The 22,636-nt window shown below is 43.7% G+C and overlaps 1 protein-coding gene across 7 annotated transcripts in view; it reads right to left on the minus strand.

The window, feature by feature from the left end:
• Positions 1–22,636, minus strand: part of LOC110496650 (engulfment and cell motility protein 1) — a 178,870-nt gene that overhangs the window by 42,461 nt on the left and 113,773 nt on the right. For 6 of the 7 annotated variants that reach the window (XM_036953435.1, XM_036953432.1, XM_036953433.1 and 3 more), the window contains one exon: positions 16,077–16,213. In XM_036953435.1, coding sequence (XP_036809330.1) covers positions 16,077–16,213 — 137 coding nt within the window. Of the gene's footprint in view, positions 1–2,255; positions 2,613–16,076; positions 16,214–22,636 lie in introns of those variants that run through there. The other variant, XM_036953434.1, reaches the window with a different exon arrangement.

Raw genomic sequence — 22,636 nt, forward strand, 5'->3', positions numbered from 1 at the left:
GCATGAAAATGCCCCCATACACAAAGCAAGGTCCATACAGAAATGGTTTGTCGAGATCGGTGTGGAAGAACTTGACGGGCCTGCACAGAGTCCTGACCTCAACCCCAACAAAAACCTTTGGGATGAATTGGACTGTGAGCCAGGCCTAATCGCCCAACATCAGTGCCCGACCTCACTAATGTTCTTGTGGCTGAATGGAAGCAATGGCAGCAACGTTCCAACATCTAGTGGAAAGCCTTCCCAGAAGAGTGGAGGCTGTTATAGCAGCAAAGGAGGGGACCAACTCCATATTAATGCCCATGACTGTGGAATGAGATGTTGGACAAGCAGGTGTCCACAAACCTTCAGTCATGTAGTGTACTAAAAGCAATTAGAATATACTCAGTGGACACGAGAACACATCCTAACATGCTAGCACAGCAGCAGGGAGGCAATAGGTCAAGGAGGAGGCTTGCCTGCAGCCCAGCACCAGTAATCATCTATTTGCATAATCCAACAAGGCCAAACGTGAATGGAGTCTTCCAGACAAAGCAGATTATCCTGGGGGGGTAGCTATAGCTACAGTAACATGGAACATGCACCGAATAAAGCAGGTGGAGACTTTACCGTGAAATGCTTACTAACAAACCCTTTCCCAACAATTCAAATGTAAGAACAATTTGAAATAAAAAAGGAAATAGTTACAAAATAAAGTACCATCATCTAATTGTTTTATATATCTGTCAATGACAATATTACATTTTAAAGATTTATTACATTTGTAATGTTAGCAGAGCCTGGTATGATGAATAGCAGTAGTGCATTCCTCTATTTCTAGGAAACTAGGTGTGGTAGATAATGCTAAATATTATGCACAACAATGTGTACTATCGCCTCCACTTCCTATGTGGTGTCTGCGTTCAGAAAGACGGCTTCAGAGAGACATATTTAGTATCTGTGTTCAGAAAGACGGCTTCAGAGAGACATATTTAGGATCTGTGTTCAGAAAGAAGGCTTGAGAGAGACATATTTAGGATCTGTGTTCAGAAAGACGGCTTCAGGGAGACATATTTAGGATCTGTGTTCAGAAAGACGGCTTCAGAGAGACATTTAGGATCTGTGTTCAGAAAGACGGCTTCAGAGAGACATATTTAGGATCTGTGTTCAGAAAGATGGCTTCAGAGTGACAGATGTCGTATCTGTGATTGGGAGCTTTTAATCAGAAGGCTGAGATGGGCTGCTCTAACCTGATTACGCCTCACAGAGTCACAAACACACACACAGGCAGACTCAGGCTACCCAGCACAGCACTGCCCCATCTGTACTATGAGCATTGCTCTCCTCTCTGCTCTCCTTCTCTCTGTTCTGCTCTCCTCTCCTCTCCTCCGCTCTCCTCCTCTCTCTGCTCCGCTCTCCTCCTCTCTCTGCTCCGCTCTCCTCCTCTCTCTGCTCCGCTCTCCTCCTCTCTCTGCTCCGCTCTCCTCCTCTCTCTGCTCTGCTCTCCTCCTCTCTCTGCTCTGCTCTCCTCCTCTCTCTGCTCTGCTCTCTGCTCCGCTCTCCTCCTCTCCTCTCCGCTCTCCTCCTCTCCGCTCTCTTCTTTCTGCTCCGCTCTCCTCCTCTCCGCTCTCCTCCTCTTTCTGCTCCTCCTCTCTCTGCTCCGCTCTCCTCCTCTCTCTGCTCCGCTCTCCTGCTCTCCTCCTCGCTCTGCTCTCCTCTCTCTCCTCCTCTCTCCTGCTCTCCTCCTCTCTCCTGCTCTCCTCCTCTCTCTGCTCTGCTCTCTGCTCCTCTCCTCTCTGCTCGGCTATCCGCTCTGCTCTCCTCCTCTCTCTGCTCTTCTGCTCTCTGCTCGGCTATCCACTCTGCTCTCCTCCTCTCTCTGCGCCGCTCTCCTCCTCTCTCTGTTCCGCTCTCCTCCTCTCTCTGCTCCGCTCTCCTCCTCTCTCTGCTCCGCTCTGCTCCTCTCTCTGCTCCGCTCTGCTCTCCTCCTCTCCGCTCTCCTCCTCTCAGCTCTGCTCTCCTCCTCTCCGCTCTGCTCTCCGCTCTGCTCTCCGCTCTGCTCTCCGCTCTGCTCTCCTCCTCTCCTCTTCGCTCTGCTTCTCTCCGCTCTCCTCTCTGCAGCCAGGCAACAATACAAACCCTCACCTCTCCTCCATTCCTCTCTCCATCCCTCCATTCTAATCAGCAGTCAGCAGCCAGAGCCCACTCTCTACTCTCCCTCCCTCTCCTCTCCCTCTGTAGATGTGGGAAGAGCAAATCAGCCAGTTTCTTGTACTTACATGTAATTGTTAACGCCATGGCTGCAGTTGCTGCGCTCCAGAATGACTGACGGCAAAACCTTGGACGCACTGAGACGAGAGGAGCAGCTAACGAATGCAGCGAGGAAGAGAGAGGGTGAAGGAGAGGGGGATAGAGAGATTGGGGAGGGAGGGAGGGGAAGAAGCAGCAGATGGTCCCCTGGTAAAATGACAGAGTTGTGCTAACAGATTTTAACGGCGCTAGCTGGGTATCTAGCCACGGGCGTGAGGCAGGTCGTTGTGGCGATCGTGGTCACGGAGGGCAATGCTCATCCTCCTGCCTGCTTGCTTGATGATATCTACCTCCTCTCTCTACTGCCAGTCTGAGAGGACCACCAGGCAGCCCCGTTTATGTTGATCTCAGTGTTTAAGCCCGATTGGGCGCATTCCACGGTGGTATGAGCCAATAGGGTGGCAGCTGAGGAATCACATGGGCTGTGGTGGTGTGTGTGTGGGGATGACAGGTTTAGAGACAGGGAGGGGAGGAGGAGACTGAGTGAGAGCCTGTACATCAGAACTCCTCTGCCTGGATGCACAGAGCTGGAGGTTTTCTTGTCGGGAGGCGTAGCAAGCCCCTCATCACACACAGCCGTTTGGATAAAGAGACAGAGGGCTGTCGTACATGACCGTTCTTCGAAATAGACACACACAGGCATGCAGGCACACGCACACGCAATCCCACACGCACCCACAGGCATAGAAGAGGCTCCCTTTTTCTAAAGTGGAGCCAGTGTAGTGCAGCAGCAGTAATTGGACTGGGGTTGCTATGGAAACAGAGGAAACAGTTTGTCAGATGGAGCGGACAGAGAGCAGAACAGAGTAGAAGAGAGCAGGACAGAGTAGAGTAGAACAGAACATAGCAGAGTAGAGTAGAACATAGCAGAGTAGAGTAGAACATAGCAGAGTAGAGTAGAACAGAGTAAAAGTTGTATTCTACTATACTCTTTTCTACTCTGTTCTGTTTTACTCTGTTCTAGTAGAAAAGAGTAGAACAGAACAGATTTGAACAGAGTAGAAACGGAGTAGAGTAGAACAGAACAGCACACAACAGAGTAGCACACAGCAGAGTAGAGTAGAACAGAGCAGAGTAGAACAGAACAGAGCAGGGTAGAACAGAGCAGGGTAGAGTAGAACAGGGTAGAGTAGAACAGAACAGCACACAACAGAGTAGAGCAGAGCAGAGTAGAACAGAACAGCACACAACAGAGTAGAGTAGAACAGAACAGAGTAGAGTAGAACTGAGTAGAGTAGAACAGAGTAGAACACAACAGAATAGAGTAGAAACGGAGTAGAACAGAACAGCACACAACAGAGTAGAGTAGAACAGAACAGAGTACAACAGAACAAAGTACAACAGAATAGAGTAGAAACGGAGTAGAACAGAACAGCACACAACAGAGTAGAGTAGAACAGAGCAGCACACAACAGTAGCACCCAAAAGAGTAGAGTAGAACAGAGTAGAGAAGAACAGGAGAGAATAGAGTAGAACAGAGTTGAACACAACAGAATAGAGTAGAAACGGAGTAGAACAGAACAACACACAACAGAGTAGAGTAGAACAGAACAGAGTAGAACAGAACAGAGTAGCACCCAAAAGAGTAGAGTAGAACAGAGTAGAGTAGAGTAGAACAGAGAAGAACAAAACAGAGTAGAACAGAGTAGAGTAGAACAGAGTAGAGTAGAACAGAGTAGAGTAGAACAGAACAGAGTAGAGTAAATAAACGTGAAGGTGGGACTACAGTAGCCACACCACAAAAGAGAAGAAAATGGAGGATGCACAGACAAATAGCCCGTTCCAAATAGCACCCTATTCTCTTGGTAGTGCACTCCTTTTGACCAGGGCTCTGGTCTACAGTAGTGCACCATTTAGGGAATAGGGTGCCATTTGGGACGCACTCAAAACTAACACACACAGTAGGAGAAAAGGATCATGTAAAGAACAGGAAGGGAATGCAGGACAAGATGTGGTTGTATTACCTTTTACACCTTAAAGCAAAATCTGGTCTTCATGGAAAATAAAATTCTGATTAAAAAAAAATAAGAATCATGAAAACGTGAAAACCCCTGTCTTTGAAAGAAAACATACCAGACACAACTAATGAATCACTGTTATGATCATTATTTGATGAGAGTGCTGCTTTTGGAACCAAGCGCTATAAGAAACATTCTATGACCCACAGACAAACCATGGATGTCACCCATGGTCAGCTGACTACACAAAACAGACAGATGGACATGTCCAGAATGACCATCGGTGACACATGTTCAGAGCCATCTCTATATACAACTCTGCTGTTTCTCTGGCATAAGAATGACTATGGCCATATGTGCTGATGGGTACATTGTGACTGTTCTACAGTCTGGCACAGCAGCAGGCTCTAGAGGCGAAAGAAACGCACACCTATTTAGGCGAGGTGCTGGCTAGCGGAGTAGAACACTTAAAAAAATAAAGGAGAACCGCACACTCTAGGAGCTCAGATGCAAAAATATTTATGTCCAACTGTCTTCATCAGGGTTTTATGACAAACACTGCAGGTTGACTCATTTATATAGTGTCAAAAGACACACACAGGTGTCTGTAATCATGGCCGAGTGTGGCCTGATATCATTGGTTAATTCACATATATTAAAATAGCGTACAAAAAACATAAATGGATGGCGTACGATCATAGATACAATTTGAATACATAAGCCTAGAAACATTTACAATGAACAGCAAAATCACAATAATCACAAGAATGGCTTCAGATCAAAGTCTACATTGAGACCGAAGGGAGCAAGGGTCTTTAAGTTAAAGATCCAGGCAGCCTCTCGTTTTAACAATAAATTGTCGAGGTCACCCCCTCTCCTAGGGAGGGTGACATGTTCGATGACAATATAACAGAGATGAAATTGAGTGGTTTTCTTCCAAAAAGTGGGCCGCAGCTGGGTAAGTCAAGTTTTTGCACCTAACGGTGCTACGATGCTCGGAGATACGTACTTTTAATTCGCGCTTTGATTTACCCACATAATTTTTCCACAAGGACAAGTTATAAGATAAATAACTGCCTTAGTGGAGCACGTGATAAAACCAGCAGCAGGCTCTAACTGAACCAGAGAGATGGTCTCCATCTCCTAAACAAACACCAGCAGCAGGCTCTAACTGAACCAGAGAGATAGTCTCCATCTCCTAAACAAACACCAGCAGCAGGCTCTAACTGAACCAGAGAGATAGTCTCCATCTCCTAAACAAACACCAGCAGCAGGCTCTAACTGAACCAGAGAGATAGTCTCCATCTCCTAAACAAACACCAGGGAAGTGAGGGATGGTGAGGAGGAGAAGGAGAGGAGGAAGAGAGGAAGAATGTGGAGAATAATCTATCCCAATTCAATAAAGACTCATTCTCATCTTGTGAAGAGAAAGTGGTGTGTGTTATTGGATATTAGGATTCCTGGCACAGAGGGTGTGTGTGTGTGTGTGTGTTTCATTCTCAGGCGAGCTGTTCAATTCCGTCGGCAAAGGATGAAAAACCAACATAGCTTGGAATCACTGATCTACCATAGCATCTAAAACACAGACTTCAGTTTTACACTGCGAGGGGGAATATTTAAAAAAATATATATACAGTGAGGGAAAAAAGTATTTGATCCCCTGCTGATTAAGTACATTTGCCCACTGACAAAGAAATGATCAGTCTATAATTGTAATGGTAGGTTTATTTGAACAGTGAGAGACAGAATAACAACAACAAAATCCAGAAAAACGCATGTCAAAAATGTTATAAATTGATTTGCATTTTAATGAGGGAAATAAGTATTTGACCCCCTCTCAATCAGAAAGATTTTTGGCTCCCAGGTGTCTTTTACACAGGTAACGAGCTGAGATTAGGAGCACACTCTTAAAGGGAGTGCTCCTAATCTCAGTTTGTTACCTGTATAAAAGACACCTGTCCTCAGAAGCAATCAATCAATCAGATTCCAAACTCTCCACCATGGCCAAGACCAAAGAGCTCTCCAAGGATGTCAGGGACAAGATTGTAGACCTACACAAGGCTGGAATGGGCTACAAGACCATCGCGAAGCAGCTTGGTGAGAAGGTGACAACAGTTGGTGCGATTATTCACAAATGGAAGAAACACAAAAGAACTGTCAATCTCCCTCGGCCTGGGGCTCCATGCAAGATCTCACCTCGTGGAGTTGCAATGATCATGAGAACGGTGAGGAATCAGCCCAGAACTACACGGGAGGATCTTGTCAATGTTTTTAAGGCAGCTGGGACCATAATCACCAAGAAAACAATTGGTAACACACTACGCCGCGAAGGACTGAAATCCTGCAGCGCCCGCGAGGTCCCCCTGCTCAAGAAAGCACATATACATGCCCGTCTGAAGTTTGCCAATGAACATCTGAATGATTCAGAGGACAACTGGGTGAAAGTGTTGTGGTCAGATGAGACCAAAATGGAGTTCTTTGGCATCAACTCAACTCGCTGTGTTTGGAGGAGGAGGACTGCTGCCTATGACCCCAAGAACACCATCCTCACCGTCAAACATGGAGGTGGAAACATTATGCTTTGGGGGTGTTTTTCTGCTAAGGGGACAGGACAACTTCACCGCATCAGAGGGACGATGGACAGGGCCATGTACCGTCAAATCTTGGGTGAGAAGCCAGGGCATTGAAAATGGGTCGTGGATGGGTATTCCAGCATGACAATGACACAAAACACACGGCCAGGGCAACAAAGGAGTGGCTCAAGAAGAAGCACATTAAGGTCCTGGAGTGGCCTAGCCATTCTCCAGACCTTAATCCCATAGAAAATCTGTGGAGGGAACTGAAGGTTCGAGTTGCCAAAAGTCAGCCTCGAAACCTTAATGACTTGGAGAAGATCTGCAAAGAGGAGTGGGACAAAATCCCTCCTGAGATGTGTGCAAACCTGGTGGCCAACTATAAGAAACGTCTGACCTCTGATTGCCAACAAGGGTTTTGCCACCAAGTACTAAGTCATGTTTTGCAGAGGGGTCAAATACTTATTTCCCTCATTAAAATGCAAATCAATTTATAACATTTTTGACATGCATTTTTCTGGATTTTGTTGTTGTTGTTGTTATTCTGTCTCTCACTGTTCAAATAAACCTACCATTAAAATTATAGACTGATCATTTCTTTGTCAGTGGGCAAACGTACAAAATCAGCAGGGGATCAAATACTTTTTTCCCTCACTGTATACAGTGGGGCAAAAAAGTATTTAGTCAGCCACCAATTGTGCAAGTAATTTTCATCATAGGTACACTTCAACTATGACAGACAAAATGAGAAAAAAAAAATCCAGAAAATCACATTGTAGGATTTTTTATCAATTTGTTTGTAAATTATGGTGGAAAATAAGTATTTGCTCACCTACAAACAAGCAAGATGTCTGGCTCTCACAGATCTGTAACAACTTCTTCTTTAAGAGGCTCCTCTGTCCTCCACTCATTACCTGTATTAATGGCACCTGTTTGAACTTGTTATCAGTATAAAAGACACCTGTCCACAACCTCGAACAGTCACATTCCAAACTCCACTATGGCCAAGACCAAAGAGCTGTCAAAGGATCTGGGGTTCCACGCAAGATCTCACCCCGTGGGGTCAAAATGATCACAAGAACGGTGAGCAAAAATCCCAGAACCACACGGGGGGACCTAGTGAATGACCTGCAGAGAGCTGGGACCAAAGTAACAAAGCCTACCATCAGTAACACACAACGCCGCCAAGGACTCAAATCATGCAGTGCCAGACGTGTCCCCCTGCTTAAGCCAGTACATGTCCAGGCCCGTCTGAAGTTTGCTAGAGAGCATTTGGATGATCCAGAAGAAGATTGGGAGAATGCCATATGGTCAGATGAAACCAAAATATAACTTTTTGGTAAAAACTCAACTCGTCGTGTTTGGAGGACAAAGAATGCTGAGTTGCATCCAAAGAACACCATACCTACTGTGAAGCATGGGGGTGGAAACATCATGCTTTGGGGCTGTTTTTCTGCAAAGGGACCAGGACGACTGATCAATGTAAAGGAAAGAATGAATGGGGCCACGTATCGTGAGATTTTGAGTGAAAACGTCCTTCCATCAGCAAGGGCATTGAAGATGAAACGTGGCAGGGGCTTTCAGCATGACAATGATCCCAAACACACAGCCTGGGCAACAAAGGAGTGGCTTCGTAAGAAGCATTTCAAGGTCCTGGAGTGGCCTAGCCAGTCTCCAGATCTCAACCGCATAGAAAATCTTTGGAGGAAGTTGAAAGTCCGTGTTGCCCAGCAACAGCCCCAAAACATCACTGCTCTAGAGGAGATCTGCATGGAGGAATAGGCCAAAATACCAGCAACCTTGTGAAGACTTACAGAAAACATTTGACCTCTGTCATTGCCAACAAAGGGTATATAACAAAGTATTGAGATAAACTTTTGTTATTGACCAAATACTTATTTTCCACCATAATTTGCAAATAAATTCATTAAAAATCCTACAATGTGATTTTCTAATTTTGTCTGTCATAGTTGAAGTGTACCTATGATGAAAATTACAGGCATCTCTCATCTTTTTAAGTGGGAGAACTTGCACAATTGGTGGCTGACTAAATACTTTTTTGCCCCACTGTATATATATTTAACTAGGCAAGTCAGGGGGCTAGACCTATTGACTCGTAGATTATTCACTAAATGAAGCATTGGTGTCATACAAGGCACTCGTGAATATACAGCCCACCTGTGAATATACAGCCCACCTGTGGCCATATTATCTCTATAGAGCTGCTGTCTATGCCGTCTGACAAAATCACTATTTTAGTAGTTCTTCTTAATAAATAAAGTATACCTTTGTGGCTGCTGAATACCAACTATCATGTATTTTCTGGTAGCGATACCTTGAAGCAACTGCTATCCCTCTAGATTGCACATTCTTCTGTCTCTTTTACATAGCAGGCATAAAAGAAAGAAAGACCGGACAAGAAGGCACGCAATGGATTATGGTCATTGTAATCAAATAAAAATTAAAACCACTTGTGCCCTCTCAGTTTTAGTTTTATGTCCCTATATAAAAAGAGCAAAAAAGTTCAAATGATTGAGTGACAGGTTGGCGCAAAATCTGTATCTTCGCCGCGCTGTGTCAGCACCAAGGACAGAGCGCCAACCTGTAGGGGGGCTATGGAAAAGCCACTCCGGTAGTTAGGTATATAAAAAGTGGGGAAAACACTTCTCATCTCTGTGGTAGGCTAAGTGAATAACGGGATTCACATCCACCTGTAAATTTTGATTTATAAGGTTGGGGTCAAGTTTACCAGTCGGGCCCAAGTGAGGACACCTTGTTGGAGGCTGAATGGTCTCATTCCTGCTCCTCTGCTGTTCCTATGGGGGGCTCTGCAGGAGTTTCTGCCCTATGATAGGGTGTGTGAGGTTTTCATCCCGACATCGATTGGCACTGAATTGATTATGACCGAGCTCTCTTCAGAGCCTGGAGAGGAGAGGGTGTGCTTCGACCCTTTCCCTTGGCTTGGAGAGAAAATGACTGCACCGCAGCATGTTCCTGGGTGTGACACAGAGGTTTTTACTACTGGAGGGGTCTAGAGACAACCCCAGTGTCCACTGTGCATCGTTCAGGAGAGAATGCTCCCTTACCTGCTTCAACAAAGGCCCATGCAGGGAGGTTTGTGCCACCGCATCGCCAAAAGGTTAGTGGGCAGTTTAAGGCCAGTGAAAAGTGTTTACCTGCCTCGGGGCAACTGCTATGTTCCTTTATTTGCTCCACCAATCTACATTCACCAAATGGACATACCATGTTGGTGAATATGTACCCAATGCTAGTTTGCAATGTGCCATTCTGCCTTGCTGGCACGTTTCCATTAGTTTGGGTAGTGTGTGCGTTTAAGGGGAGTGGTTAGAAATACTGAAGAGTAATGATTTCAGTTGAAGTAAAAATTACCACTGTTATGTCCTGATGATGTTTGAAGTTCCTGCTGATATGTGAGGAACGTAGGAAGCATAATTATTAAATGTCGACACTAGAATAATTCCAATTCCTGATCACTATTTGTTTAATTGTGTCAATTGTTTGTAAATAATTATCAATGACCCGTGAAATATATATTGATCAGTGAAGTTACTGTTAAACCCAACATATTCCACTATTAATTTAGAATGTTTGGTTATGGAAAATGTTGATAATTAATTAATTATAATATACTGGCATGACGTTGCCCTGTTGGGTGAGGTTTATGACCCCCCCCCCCCCCCCCCCCCCCCATAAATACTGAAACCTTCTCCCTCCACTCTACAGAATGGACTCTTGGAAAGCCCTTTGTTTCCACAGATAAAGTACGGTAACATCAAAAGGTTGGGGAATGGAACAATTGTCCGTTGGTACTTAAAGAATATGATGTCGGATCAGTCATTGTTTTGGGACATTATTACTGATGATAGGATGACATAAATTGTATCTTAGAAAGTCTACACATTCTAGTTATCAGAGTCACATGGAATTGTTGTGCAATTTAAATGTTTAAATATGAAACTATTTGTGAAAAGATGACATTTAATTTTATCCTTCTAAATAAGATAATTTTTTCATTGTAAAACGTAGGTCCAGTCAGTGGCCACACCCAAGTGAACAGACATTAGTTGAGAACTATGGAACACGCCCTTCTCTCCCCCAGTACAAAAGCCCGTTGACGGAAGCCAACCTTAGTTCCAGAAATGTTAAGACTGCTGTCCTAACGTTTAAAAGGGTACATTTTACACTGTGTGTGTCTCAACACACATAAAAACAGCCAGCGAGCTCACTCCAATTATAATGTCACCTTCAGGCAGTATAGTACAGTATGCATCCTTATATTACAGGGTGGTACGGAGGGGCTGAGAGCAGAGTATGGAAGGGGGAAAGGCACAGGGCTTTGCGAGATGGTGAGATTGCCAACTTAGGCCCGGTAATGCTGACCAAACAAACACATACAGACTTTGCTGTTTCAGGATGGGTGCCTTTACTGCAATGTTACACAGTGTGTTTGTCCCAAATGGCACCCTATTCCCTAAATAGTGCACTGCTTTTGACCAGAGCCCTATATAGGGAATAGGATACCATTTGGGACACAGCCAATGACTCACATCATGATGCCTCAAAACAAGGCAGGGTGTTGAAGCTACAGAGGAGATTGGTGGTTAGTCAATACTGTACACACAACAAATAGTGCCTCTGTTCCTACAGTAATCTGATGATCTTCTGAAACAGCAACAGCCTACCTTACACTATCCACTATTCATTTGACAACAGGAAAAATTGAATGTTCATATGATGCTGTGTACAGTACTAGAATACTGATTGGATTGGCTTAGGTTTCCAATATCACGTGGAGTTTACATTTTCTATGCAATCTGACAGTCTGGCAAAAAAAAAACACAATCAGACTGAATCAGACTTCCTCAGAGACAGTGACTGAATCAGACTTCCTCAGAGACAGTGACTGAATCAGACTTCCTCAGAGACAGTGACTGAATCAGACTTCCTCAGAGACAGTGACTGAATCAGACTTCCTCAGAGACAGTGACTGAATCAGGCTTCCTCAGAGATAGTGACTGAATCAGACTTCTACAGAGACAGTGACTGAATCAGACTTCCTCAGAGACAGTGACTGAATCAGACTTCCTCAGAGACAGTGACTGAATCAGACTTCCTCAGAGACAGTGACTGAATAAGACTTCCTCAGAGACAGTGACTGAATCAGACTTCCTCAGAGACAGTGACTGAATCAGGCTTCCTCAGAGACAGTGACTGAATCAGACTTCTACAGAGACAGTGACTGAATCAGACTTCCTCAGAGACAGTGACTGAATCAGAATAAAACAGCATTTTCTGCCTGTTACTGAAGCCAGGAGTTAAATAAGCAGTGAGACCAACCGACAGAGGAGTTGATGTGTATTTCATGTCAGACAACAATGAAGAATTTAATTTGAAAGCCTGGGGAGATGAGCTCAATTCCCATCCCTCTCAATCACTCCTAAAATAAGACACGCCTCGAGGAAAACCCATCTGGAGAGACATGGCTGTGTCCCTATGTAGTGCCATGTGTCCCTATGTAGTGCACTACTTTTGATGGGTTTTGGCCAAAAGTAGTGCACTATGTAGGGAATAGGGTATCACCTGGGATGCAGCCCACAACTATGCATCTTAAATCAACTTCTGTACATTGAGGCTGGCTTTATATAGGCAGTGGCTACTATAACTACTCACATACAGCCTTATTCTAAAATGGATTCAATTGTTATTTTTTCCCCTCATCAATCTACACACAATACCCATAATGACATCACAATACCCCATAATGTCAAAGCAAAAACAAGTTTTTAGAAATGTTTGGGAAAAAAATGAAATATCAAATTTACATAAGTATTCAGACCCTTTACTCAGTACTTTGTTGAAGTACCTTTGGCAGCGATTACAGCCTCGAGTCTTCATGGGGATGACTCTACAAGCTAGGCACACCTGTATTTAGGGAGTTTTCCCCATTCTGCTCTGCCAGATCCTCTTAAGCTCTGTTGGGTTGGATGGGGAGTGTCGCTGCACAGCTATTTTCAGGTCTCTCCAGAGCTGTTCGATCGGGTTCAAGTCCGGGCTCTGGCTGGGACCCTAGGTGGACTCCAATCAAGTTGTAGAAACGGAAACAGGATGCACCTGACCTCAATGTCGAATGTCATAGCAAAGGGTCTGAATACTGATGTAAATAAGGTATTTCTGTTTATAATTTTAAATAAATTTGCTATCATTTCTAAAAACTTGCTTTCACTTTGTCATTATGGGTTAATGTGTAGATCGATGACATTTTTTATTTAATCTATTTTAGAATAAGGCTGTAATGTAAAGTAATACAATGTAAAGATAAAGATGCCGTCGAAGAACATGGCTGACATTTTACATTCTCCCAACTTATTTTTTAACTTATTGTGTACATAATGTTGCTGCTACCGTCTCTTATGACTGAAAATAACTTCTGGACATCAGAACTGGGATTACTCACCGCGGACTGGAAGAAACGTTTTCCTTTAACGAGTCCGACGAGAAGGAGATCCTGCTTTTACTGGAACGGGCCAGATTCACGCCTGTTACGTGAAGAAAAGACGCCGGAAAAGGGGACGCAGATCGGGGATCCTTCTGAGAAGCCGGAGGCGAGCGAGTAAACTCCTAATGCCTTCCATTCTCCTTGCTAACGTGCAATCGTTAGAAAATAAAATGTATGACCTACTATTAAGATAATCCTGCCAATGGGACATTAAACTGTAACATCTTATGTTTCATCAAGACGTGGCTGAACGAAGAAACTGAAAATATAGAGCTGGCAGGATTTTCCATGCACTGGCAGAACAGAGAACGCTACCTCTGGTAAGATGAGGGGTGGGGGTATGTGTCTAATATTAAAGAAGTCTCGAGGTATTGCTTGCCTGAGGTAGAGTACCTTATGATAAGCTGTCGACCAAGAGAGTTCTCATCTGTACTATTCGTAGCCGTCTATTTACCACCACAAAGCGAAGCTGGCACTAAGACCTCTCTCAACCAACTCTATAAGGCCATAAGCAAAGAAGAAAATGCTCACCCAGAAGCAGCGCTCCTAGTGGCCTGGGACTTTAATGCAGGCAAACTTATATCAGTATTCCCAAATTTTACCAGCGTGTCACATGTTCAACCAGGGAAAAAATAAATCCTAGACCACCTTTACTCCACACACACAGATGCATACAAATCTTTCCCCTGCCCTCCATTTGGCAAATCTGCACCATCCAGAGCATCCTGACCGGTTGCATCACCGCCTTCTATGGCAACTGCTCGGCATCTGACCGTAAGGTGCTACAGAGGGTAGTGTGAACGGCCCAGAACATCACTGGGGCCAAGCTTCCTGCCATCCAGGACCTATATCATAGGCGGTGTCAAAGGAAAGCCCATAGTCAGAGACTCCAGTCACCCAAGTTATAGACTGTTGTCTCTGCTACCGCACAGCAAGCGGTACCGGAGCGCCAAGTCTAGGACCAAAAGGATCCTCAAAACATTCTATCTACCCCCAAGCAATTATTCTGCTGATCAATTCATAAAAATCGCTACAGGACATTTACATTGACCCTTGTACACTGCTGCTACTCACTGTTAGTTTGTAACCTATGCACAGTCACTTCGCCCCCACCTACATGTACAGATTACCTCAACTAGCCTGTACCCCTGCACACTGACTCGGTACCGGTGCCCCTGTATTTAACCTTGTTATTGTTATTCTTATTGTGTTACTTTTTATTATTACTTTTTATTGTAGCCTACTTGGTAAATATTTTCTTCTTCTTGAACTGCACTGTTGGTTAAGGGCTTGTAAGTCAGCATTCCACGGTAAAGTCTACACTGTTGGTTAAGGGCTTGTAAGTAAGCATTTCACGGTAAAGTCTACACTGTTGGTTAAGGGCTTGTAAGTAAGCATTTCACGGTAAAGTCTACACTGTTGGTTAAGGGCTTGTAAGTCAGCATTCCACGGTAAAGTCTACACTGTTGGTTAAGGGCTTGTAAGTCAGCATTTCACGGTAAAGTCTACACTGTTGGTTAAGGGCTTGTAAGTCAGCATTCCACGGTAAAGTCTACACTGTTGGTTAAGGGCTTGTAAGTAAGCATTTCACGGTAAAGTCTACACTGTTGGTTAAGGGCTTGTAAGTCAGCATTTCACGGTAAAGTCTACACTGTTGGTTAAGGGCTTGTAAGTCAGCATTCCACGGTAAAGTCTACGCTGTTGGTTAAGGGCTTGTAAGTCAGCATTCCACGGTAAAGTCTACGCTGTTGGTTAAGGGCTTGTAAGTCAGCATTCCACGGTAAAGTCTACACTGTTGGTTAAGGGCTTGTAAGTCAGCATTCCACGGTAAAGTCTACACTGTTGGTTAAGGGCTTGTAAGTCAGCATTCCACGGTAAAGTCTACACTGTTGGTTAAGGGCTTGTAAGTAAGCATTTCACGGTAAAGTCTACACTGTTGGTTAAGGGCTTGTAAGTCAGCATTTCACGGTAAAGTCTACACTGTTGGTTAAGGGCTTGTAAGTAAGCATTCCACGGTAAAGTCTACACTGTTGGTTAAGGGCTTGTAAGTAAGCATTTCACGGTAAAGTCTACACTGTTGGTTAAGGGCTTGTAAGTCAGCATTCCACGGTAAAGTCTACGCTGTTGGTTAAGGGCTTGTAAGTCAGCATTCCACGGTAAAGTCTACACTGTTGGTTAAGGGCTTGTAAGTCAGCATTTCACGGTAAAGTCTACACTGTTGGTTAAGGGCTTGTAAGTAAGCATTTCACTGTAAAGTCTACACTTGTTGTATTCGGCGCATGTGGCAAATAAATGTTGATTTGATTTTGATATGATTAATGTAACAAAATGTGGAAAAAGTCAAGGGGTCTGAATACTTTCTGAAAGCTCTGCATGTCCTGACCGGAAAACACCACTTTACATGGGACAATACACTACAGTAGCATTCCTATACGTGCTGACAAATCGAATGAAAGAAAGAAAGCCCTACTGGATCTGCATGACTTTGTTCAAGCCCTAAACAAACACACCCGTTTGTGCTAATCAAGGTCCTGATGAGCAGCTGATTAGTAGAATGGTCTGGAGAATAATCCGGCAGCAGGGTAGCTCTCCAGAAAGAGGGTTAGCTACCCCTGCAGAAGTATTGCCCTTTGAAAATGAATACCATTTGCCATTTTAGTGGCCCCAGGCGGGAATCGAACCCATGATCCTGACATTGCAGGCGCCATACTTTAGTAACTGAGCCACAAAGTCCAACCTCACCTTGTTGAAGTCTTCGCTGGTGGCCCTCATCTCCTTCCAGGTCTTGTTGAGCAGCTGGATGCAGATGCAGAAGAACTCTTCGAAGGAGCGGTCGTGGGTGAAGAACATAGGGTGGAAATCATGACAGTTCTCACTGGCTGCGAAGACAGAGGTGGAGAAGAGGGCATAGTCAGAACATGTGTTTTAGAGAGAGGAGAAGAGGGTACAGTCAGAACATGTGTTTAAGAGAGAGGAGAAGAGGGCACAGTCAGAACATGTGTTTTAGAGAGAGGAGAAGAGGGCACAGTCAGAACATGTGTTTTAGAGAGAGGAGACGAGGGCACAGTCAGAGACTTTGACACTGGATGTTTGGATTTTAGGTGGGAAACTTACAGGTCAATTTACAGGTCGGCTGGCAAATGCTCAAGTTCGGTGGTACATTTTTAGGTTTTAAGGCGGCATCAGGGGATCTGAGGTTTAAAGACCTGAGACTGAACCCGCCTTTAATTGAATGAAGATCTCTTGCATGATAATCTATACATACATAATCCCCGAGGTTATGAGAACAAAGACATATCAACCCCGGTTATCAAACCAAGGCTAACCAACCCCTTATATCTGCATACTTGTATTTTAGATTCACTTGTCTTTCATTTTTCATTCACTGATGTTGCATCCCTGAATTTCAGTGTCTAAGACTAAGATGTGAGTGCCGGGAACATGAACTTCAACTACTTTGGACCAGGGCCCAAAGGTACACTCTAATCTAAAGTCAGTGGTATAAGAGCCATCAGTACAGAGATTCCCCATGGGCACAGATATACAGTAGCTATACACATGTTGCTCCCTTATGATGAACTAAAACACTTCCATCCAGTTGATTACAGAATGAAAGCGATGGTGGGGGGCACACACGCTTGGCTCACGTTCCAGCCATACTTCAATACCCACATGGATGGCTGACTCATTCCTACACAGTTTGGACATGTATAGGCTTAAGTAGTGGGTGTATGCGTGTGTGAGAGCGCGGTATCGGAGCGCCATGTCTAGGTCCAAAAGGCTCCATAAGAGCTTCTACCCCCAAGCCATAAGACTGCTGAACAATTCATCAAATGGCCACCTCACTATTTACATTGACACCCCATTTGTTTTTACACTGCTGCTACTCTCTGTTTATTATCTATGCATAGTCACTTTACCCCTACCTACATGTACAAATGACCTTGACTAACCTGTACCCAAGCACATTGACTCGGTGCCGGTAGCCCCTGTATATAGCCTCGTTACTGTTATTTTGTGTTTCTTTTTGTATTATGAGCTGAAATAAAAGATTCCAGAAATTTTCCAGATGCACAAAAAGCTTATTTCTCTCAAATTCTGTGCACAAATGTGTTTACATCCCTGTTAGTGAGCATTTCTCCTTTGCCAAGATAATCCATCCACCTGACAGGTGTGGAATATCAAGAAGCTCATTAAACAGTATGATCATTACACAGGTGCACCTTGTGCTGGGACTTGAAAGGCCACTCTAAAATATGCAGTTGTGTCACACAACACAATGCCACAGATGTCTCAAGTTTCGAGGGAGCGAGCAATTGGCATGCTGACTGCAGGAATGTCCACCAGAGATGTTGCCAGAGAAATGAATGTACATTTTAAAGAATTTGGCAGACCACGTGTAACTATGCCAGCCCAGGACCTCTACATCTGGCTTCTTCACCTGCGGTATCATCTGAGACCAGTCACCCAAACAACTGATGAAACTGAGGAGTATTTCTGTCTGTAATAAAGCCATATTTTGGGGGGAGAAAAAATAATCCTGACTGGCTGGGCCTGGCTCCCAAGTGGGTGAGCCTATGCCCTCCCAGGCCCACCCTTGGCTGCGCCCCTGTCAAGTTATGTGAAATCCATAGATTAGAGTCTAATGATGCTTTCCTTTTGTATTTTTTTTTACCCCTTTTTCATCCCAATTTCGTGATATCCAATTGGTAGTTACAGTCTTGTCCCATCGCTGCAACTCCAAGTCGCACTGCTTCTTGACACACTGCTCGCTTAACCCGGAAGCCAGCTGCACCAATGTGTCGGAGGAAACACCGTCCAACTGGCGACCGTGTTTGCGTACATGCGCCCGGCTTGCCACAGGAGCCGCCAGAGCTCAATGAGACAAGAACATCCCGGCTGGCCAAACCCTTCCCTAACCTGGACGACACTGGGCCAATTATGTGCCGACTCATGGGTCTCCCGGTCGCGGCCGGCTGCGACCCAGCCTGGCATCGACTCCGGATCTGTAGTGACGCCTCTAGCACTGCGCTGCAGTGCCTTATATCGCTGTGCCACTGTGCCTTATATCGCTGTGCCACTTGGGGGGCTCCTAAAGAATTTATTTGAATTGACAGGGAAAGTTCTTAAATGATCTAGAATGTGAACACACACTATGGGCCTTTTCTGTTAACATTTCCACATGCATCTACAACAGAGACAGAGTTATTCTCCTGTACTGTGTGAGAAGATGAAGGCTCAGAATATGCCAAAACTCTGATGGGAGGCTGTGTGAGAGGTTTAAGGCTCTGAATACTGTATGACTTTGTGGGAGGCTGTGAGAGAGGTTGAAGGCTCTGAATACTGCATGACTCAGATGGGAGGCTGTGTGAGAGGTTGAAGGCTCTGAATACTGTATGACTCTGATGGGAGGCTGTGTGAGAGGTTGAAGGCTCTGAATACTGTATGACTCTGATGGGAGGCTGTGGGAGAGGTTGAAGGCTCTGAATACTGCATGACTCTGTGGGAGGCTGTGTGAGAGGTTGAAGGCTCTGAATACTGTATGACTCTGTGGGAGGCTGTGGGAGAGGTTTAAGGCTCTGAATACTGCATGACTCTGATGGGAGGCTGTGGGAGAGGTTGAAGGCCCTGAATACTGTATGACTGACGGGAGGCTGTGTGAGAGGTTGAAGGCTCTGAATACTGCATGACTCAGATGGGAGGCTGTGGGAGAGTTTGAAGGCTCTGAATACTGTATGACTCTGTGGGAGGCTGTGTGAGAGGTTGAAGGCTCTGAACACTGCATGACTCAGATGTGAGGCTGTGGGAGAAGTTGAAGGCTCTGAATACTGTATGACTCTGTGGGAGGCTGTGGGAGAGGTTGAAGGCTCTGAATACTGCACGACTCTGATGGGAGGCTTCATGTGGTGATTAAAGGGAATGGCTCCTTCCTTCTCCCTTGTTTCTCACTCCTTCTCCTCCTTTCCAACCTCTTTCCTGCCTCATTTCTCACTTGTTCTCATCCTTTTTCCTCCCTTGTTTCCCCCCCTGTCCTCAGCCATTAGACTGCATTAGACTGCATTACATACACTGGGAGGGAGAAATCACTGTGTGTTTATTGGGTTACCGGATTCATCATAAACTCCCCACCGAGAGTGAAATCTGGTTTCTCAGCTCAATCCATCTACAGTGCCTTCAGAAAGTAGTCATACTCCTTGAATTATTCCACATTTTGTTGAGTTACAGCCTGAATTTAAAATGGATTAAATATATATTTTCACTCACACATCTACACACAATACCCTATATCGACAAAGTGAAAACATGCTTTTAGAAATATTTAATTTACATACAGTACCAGTCAAATGTTTGGACACACCTACTCATTCAAGGTTTTTTCTTTCTTTTGACAATGTTCTACATTGTAGAATAATAGACAACAAAACTATGAAATAACACATGGAATCATGTAACCAAAAAAAGTGTTAAATAAATCAAAATATATTTTATCTTTTAGGTTCTTCAAAGTAGCCATCTACTTAGCCTTGATGACAGCTTTGCACACCGGTTAAGTGTGCCTTGAATTCTAACTATATCACTGACAGTATCACCAGCAAGGCAAGCCTTGTTAAAATGTATTTCCTTCTTAATGCATTCTAGACAATCAGTTGTGTTGTGACAAGGTAGGGGTGATATACAGAAGATAGCCCTATTTTGTAAAAGACAAAGTCCATATTATTGCTCGAACAGCTCAAATAAACAAAGAGAAACAACAGTCCATCATTACTTTAAGACATGAATGTTTCTTCAAGGGCAGTTGCAAAACCATGAAGCGCTATCATGAAACTGGCTCTCATGAGTACCGCTACAGGAAAGGAAGAACAGAGTTACCTCTGCTGCAGAGGATAAGTTCATTAGAGTTACCAGCCTCAGAAATTTCAGCCCAAATAAATGCTTCCCAGAGTTCAAGTAAAAGACACATCTCAACATCAACTGTTCAGAGGAGACTGTGTGATTCAAACCTTCATGGTTGAATTGCTGCAAAGAAACCAGTACTAAAGGACACCAATAATAAGAAGAGACTTGCTTGGGTCAAGAAACCTGAGCAATGGACATTAGACCGGTGGAAATATGTCCTTTGGTCTGATGCAACATTTGCCCATTATTCTTTTTCGAAATTCTTCAAACTCTGTTGTTGATCATTTCTAGACAACCATTTTCAGGTCTTGACATAGTAGATTTAAGTCAAAACAGCCACATTCCCGGTCTTCTTGGTAAGCAACTCCAGTGTAGATTTGGCCTTGTGTTTTAGGTTATTGTCCTTCTGAAAGGTGAATTCATCTCCCAGTGTCAAGTGGAAAGCAGACTGAACCATTTTCCCCAAACATAACACTTTGTATTCAGGACAAAAAGTTAATTGCTTTGCCACATTTTTTACAGTATTACTTGTAGCAAACAGGATTCATGTTTTGGAATATTTTTATTCTGTACAGGCTTCTTTACTTTCACTCTGTCAATTAGGTTAGTATTGTGGAGTAACTACAATGTTGCTGATCTATCCTCAGTTTTCTCCTACCACAGCCATTAAAATATGTAACTGTTTTAAAGTCACCATTGGCCTCATGAAGAAATCCCTGAGCTGTTTCCTTCCTATCTAGCAACTGAGTTAGGAAGGATGGCAGTATCTTTGTAGTGACTGAGTGTATTGATACACCATCCAAAGTGTAATTAGTAATTTCACCATGCTCAAAGGAATATTCAATGTCTGCATTTAAAAAACAAATGTTTTTGGCCATCTACCTATAGGTGCCCTTCATTGCGAGGCATTGGAAAACCTCCCTGGTATTTGTGGTTGAATCTGTGTTTGAAATTCACTGCTCGACTGAGGGAGCTTACAGATCATTTTGATGTGTGTGTGTGTGTGTGTGTGTGTGGTACAAGGTTTGAGGTAGTCATTCAAAAATCATGTTAAACACTTATTGCACACAGATTGAGTCCATGCAACTTATTATGTGACTTGTTAAGCAAATGTTTACTCCTGAACTTATTTAGGCTTGCCATAACAAAGGGGTTAAATACTTTTCAGATTTGTATTTTTAATACATTTTTAAACATTTCAAAAAACCTAGTTCCACTTTTACATTATCGGGTATTGTGTGTAGGCCAGGGACAAAAAACTAAATTTAATCAAATTTAAATTCAGGCTGTAACAACAACATTTTGAAAAAGTCAAGGGGTCTGAATACTTTCTGAAGGTGTTGTACATTCTTCAGTGATATTGCGACTAACACCTTAGACAAAGAACATTGTGATTTTGATATATTTCAATCAGCAAGAAAACTTGTAGGACTTTTTATGTAGGTAAGGGTAAAGCGACTATGCATAGATAATAAACAGCGAGTAGCAGCAGTGTAAAAAAATAACAAATGTAAAAAAAACGGGGTAGCTTTTTGATGAGCTGTTCAGCTTGGGGTTAGAAGCCTTTTGGACCTAGACTTGGCGCTCCACTCTCAATACACTGGGACAGGGTGGCTGCAGAGCTGCAGTCCTGGAGCTCTCTACTTTGTGATGCATCCTGGAGTCTATTCAGTCATGTGAAATGTTCGGAACATTGCAGATAGAAATAGAATGAATAGAGCCGACACGATTTCCTATTCAATCTAAAAAACATTTTTTTTTTTAAACGTTCTACTCAATACTTTTCTATCTGAATGTTCTGTAACATCCTCCCTCCCACTATCCCCAACAGTGCACAGACACACCTCAGGTGACATTTGCTGGCATGTTCAGAACATGGTTATAACATGTTCATAACATGTTCATAGTGTCTGAACAACCTGACCTTTCCATCCCCATGCAGAGAAGTCATTTTTTTCTTCACGTTGTATTATTCATACTGTTACTCTCCAACTAGGGTAATGTCTCCTGAATGGTAACTGAATATTTAAATCTAACCAACACAATTCTCCCACGCAGAACAAATAATTGAAGAGATAAAAAATTAAATCTGGGCCATTCTACACGTGACAAGCGATATGATGACAAAACATCTTAACTCTGTTAATAAGGAGAATATGGCCTGCAAGGGAAGTCAGAAGCTAATGTGAGAACTGATAATGACCTTTGTATTGAAGAGTTACGCCCCAAAGTCTTGATTCTTACAACACTTGATACATTTGGATTTGTAATGGGTGTGTCACAACATAATGAATAGAACAAATACATTACTACATACTACAGTATTACATAAGCAGTAACGCCCATCACATTACTACATACCACAGTATTACATAAGCAGTAACGCCCAACACATTACTACATAC

The sequence above is a fragment of the Oncorhynchus mykiss genome, chromosome 18 (genome assembly GCF_013265735.2).
Source record: "Oncorhynchus mykiss isolate Arlee chromosome 18, USDA_OmykA_1.1, whole genome shotgun sequence".
Lineage (NCBI taxonomy): Eukaryota > Metazoa > Chordata > Actinopteri > Salmoniformes > Salmonidae > Oncorhynchus > Oncorhynchus mykiss.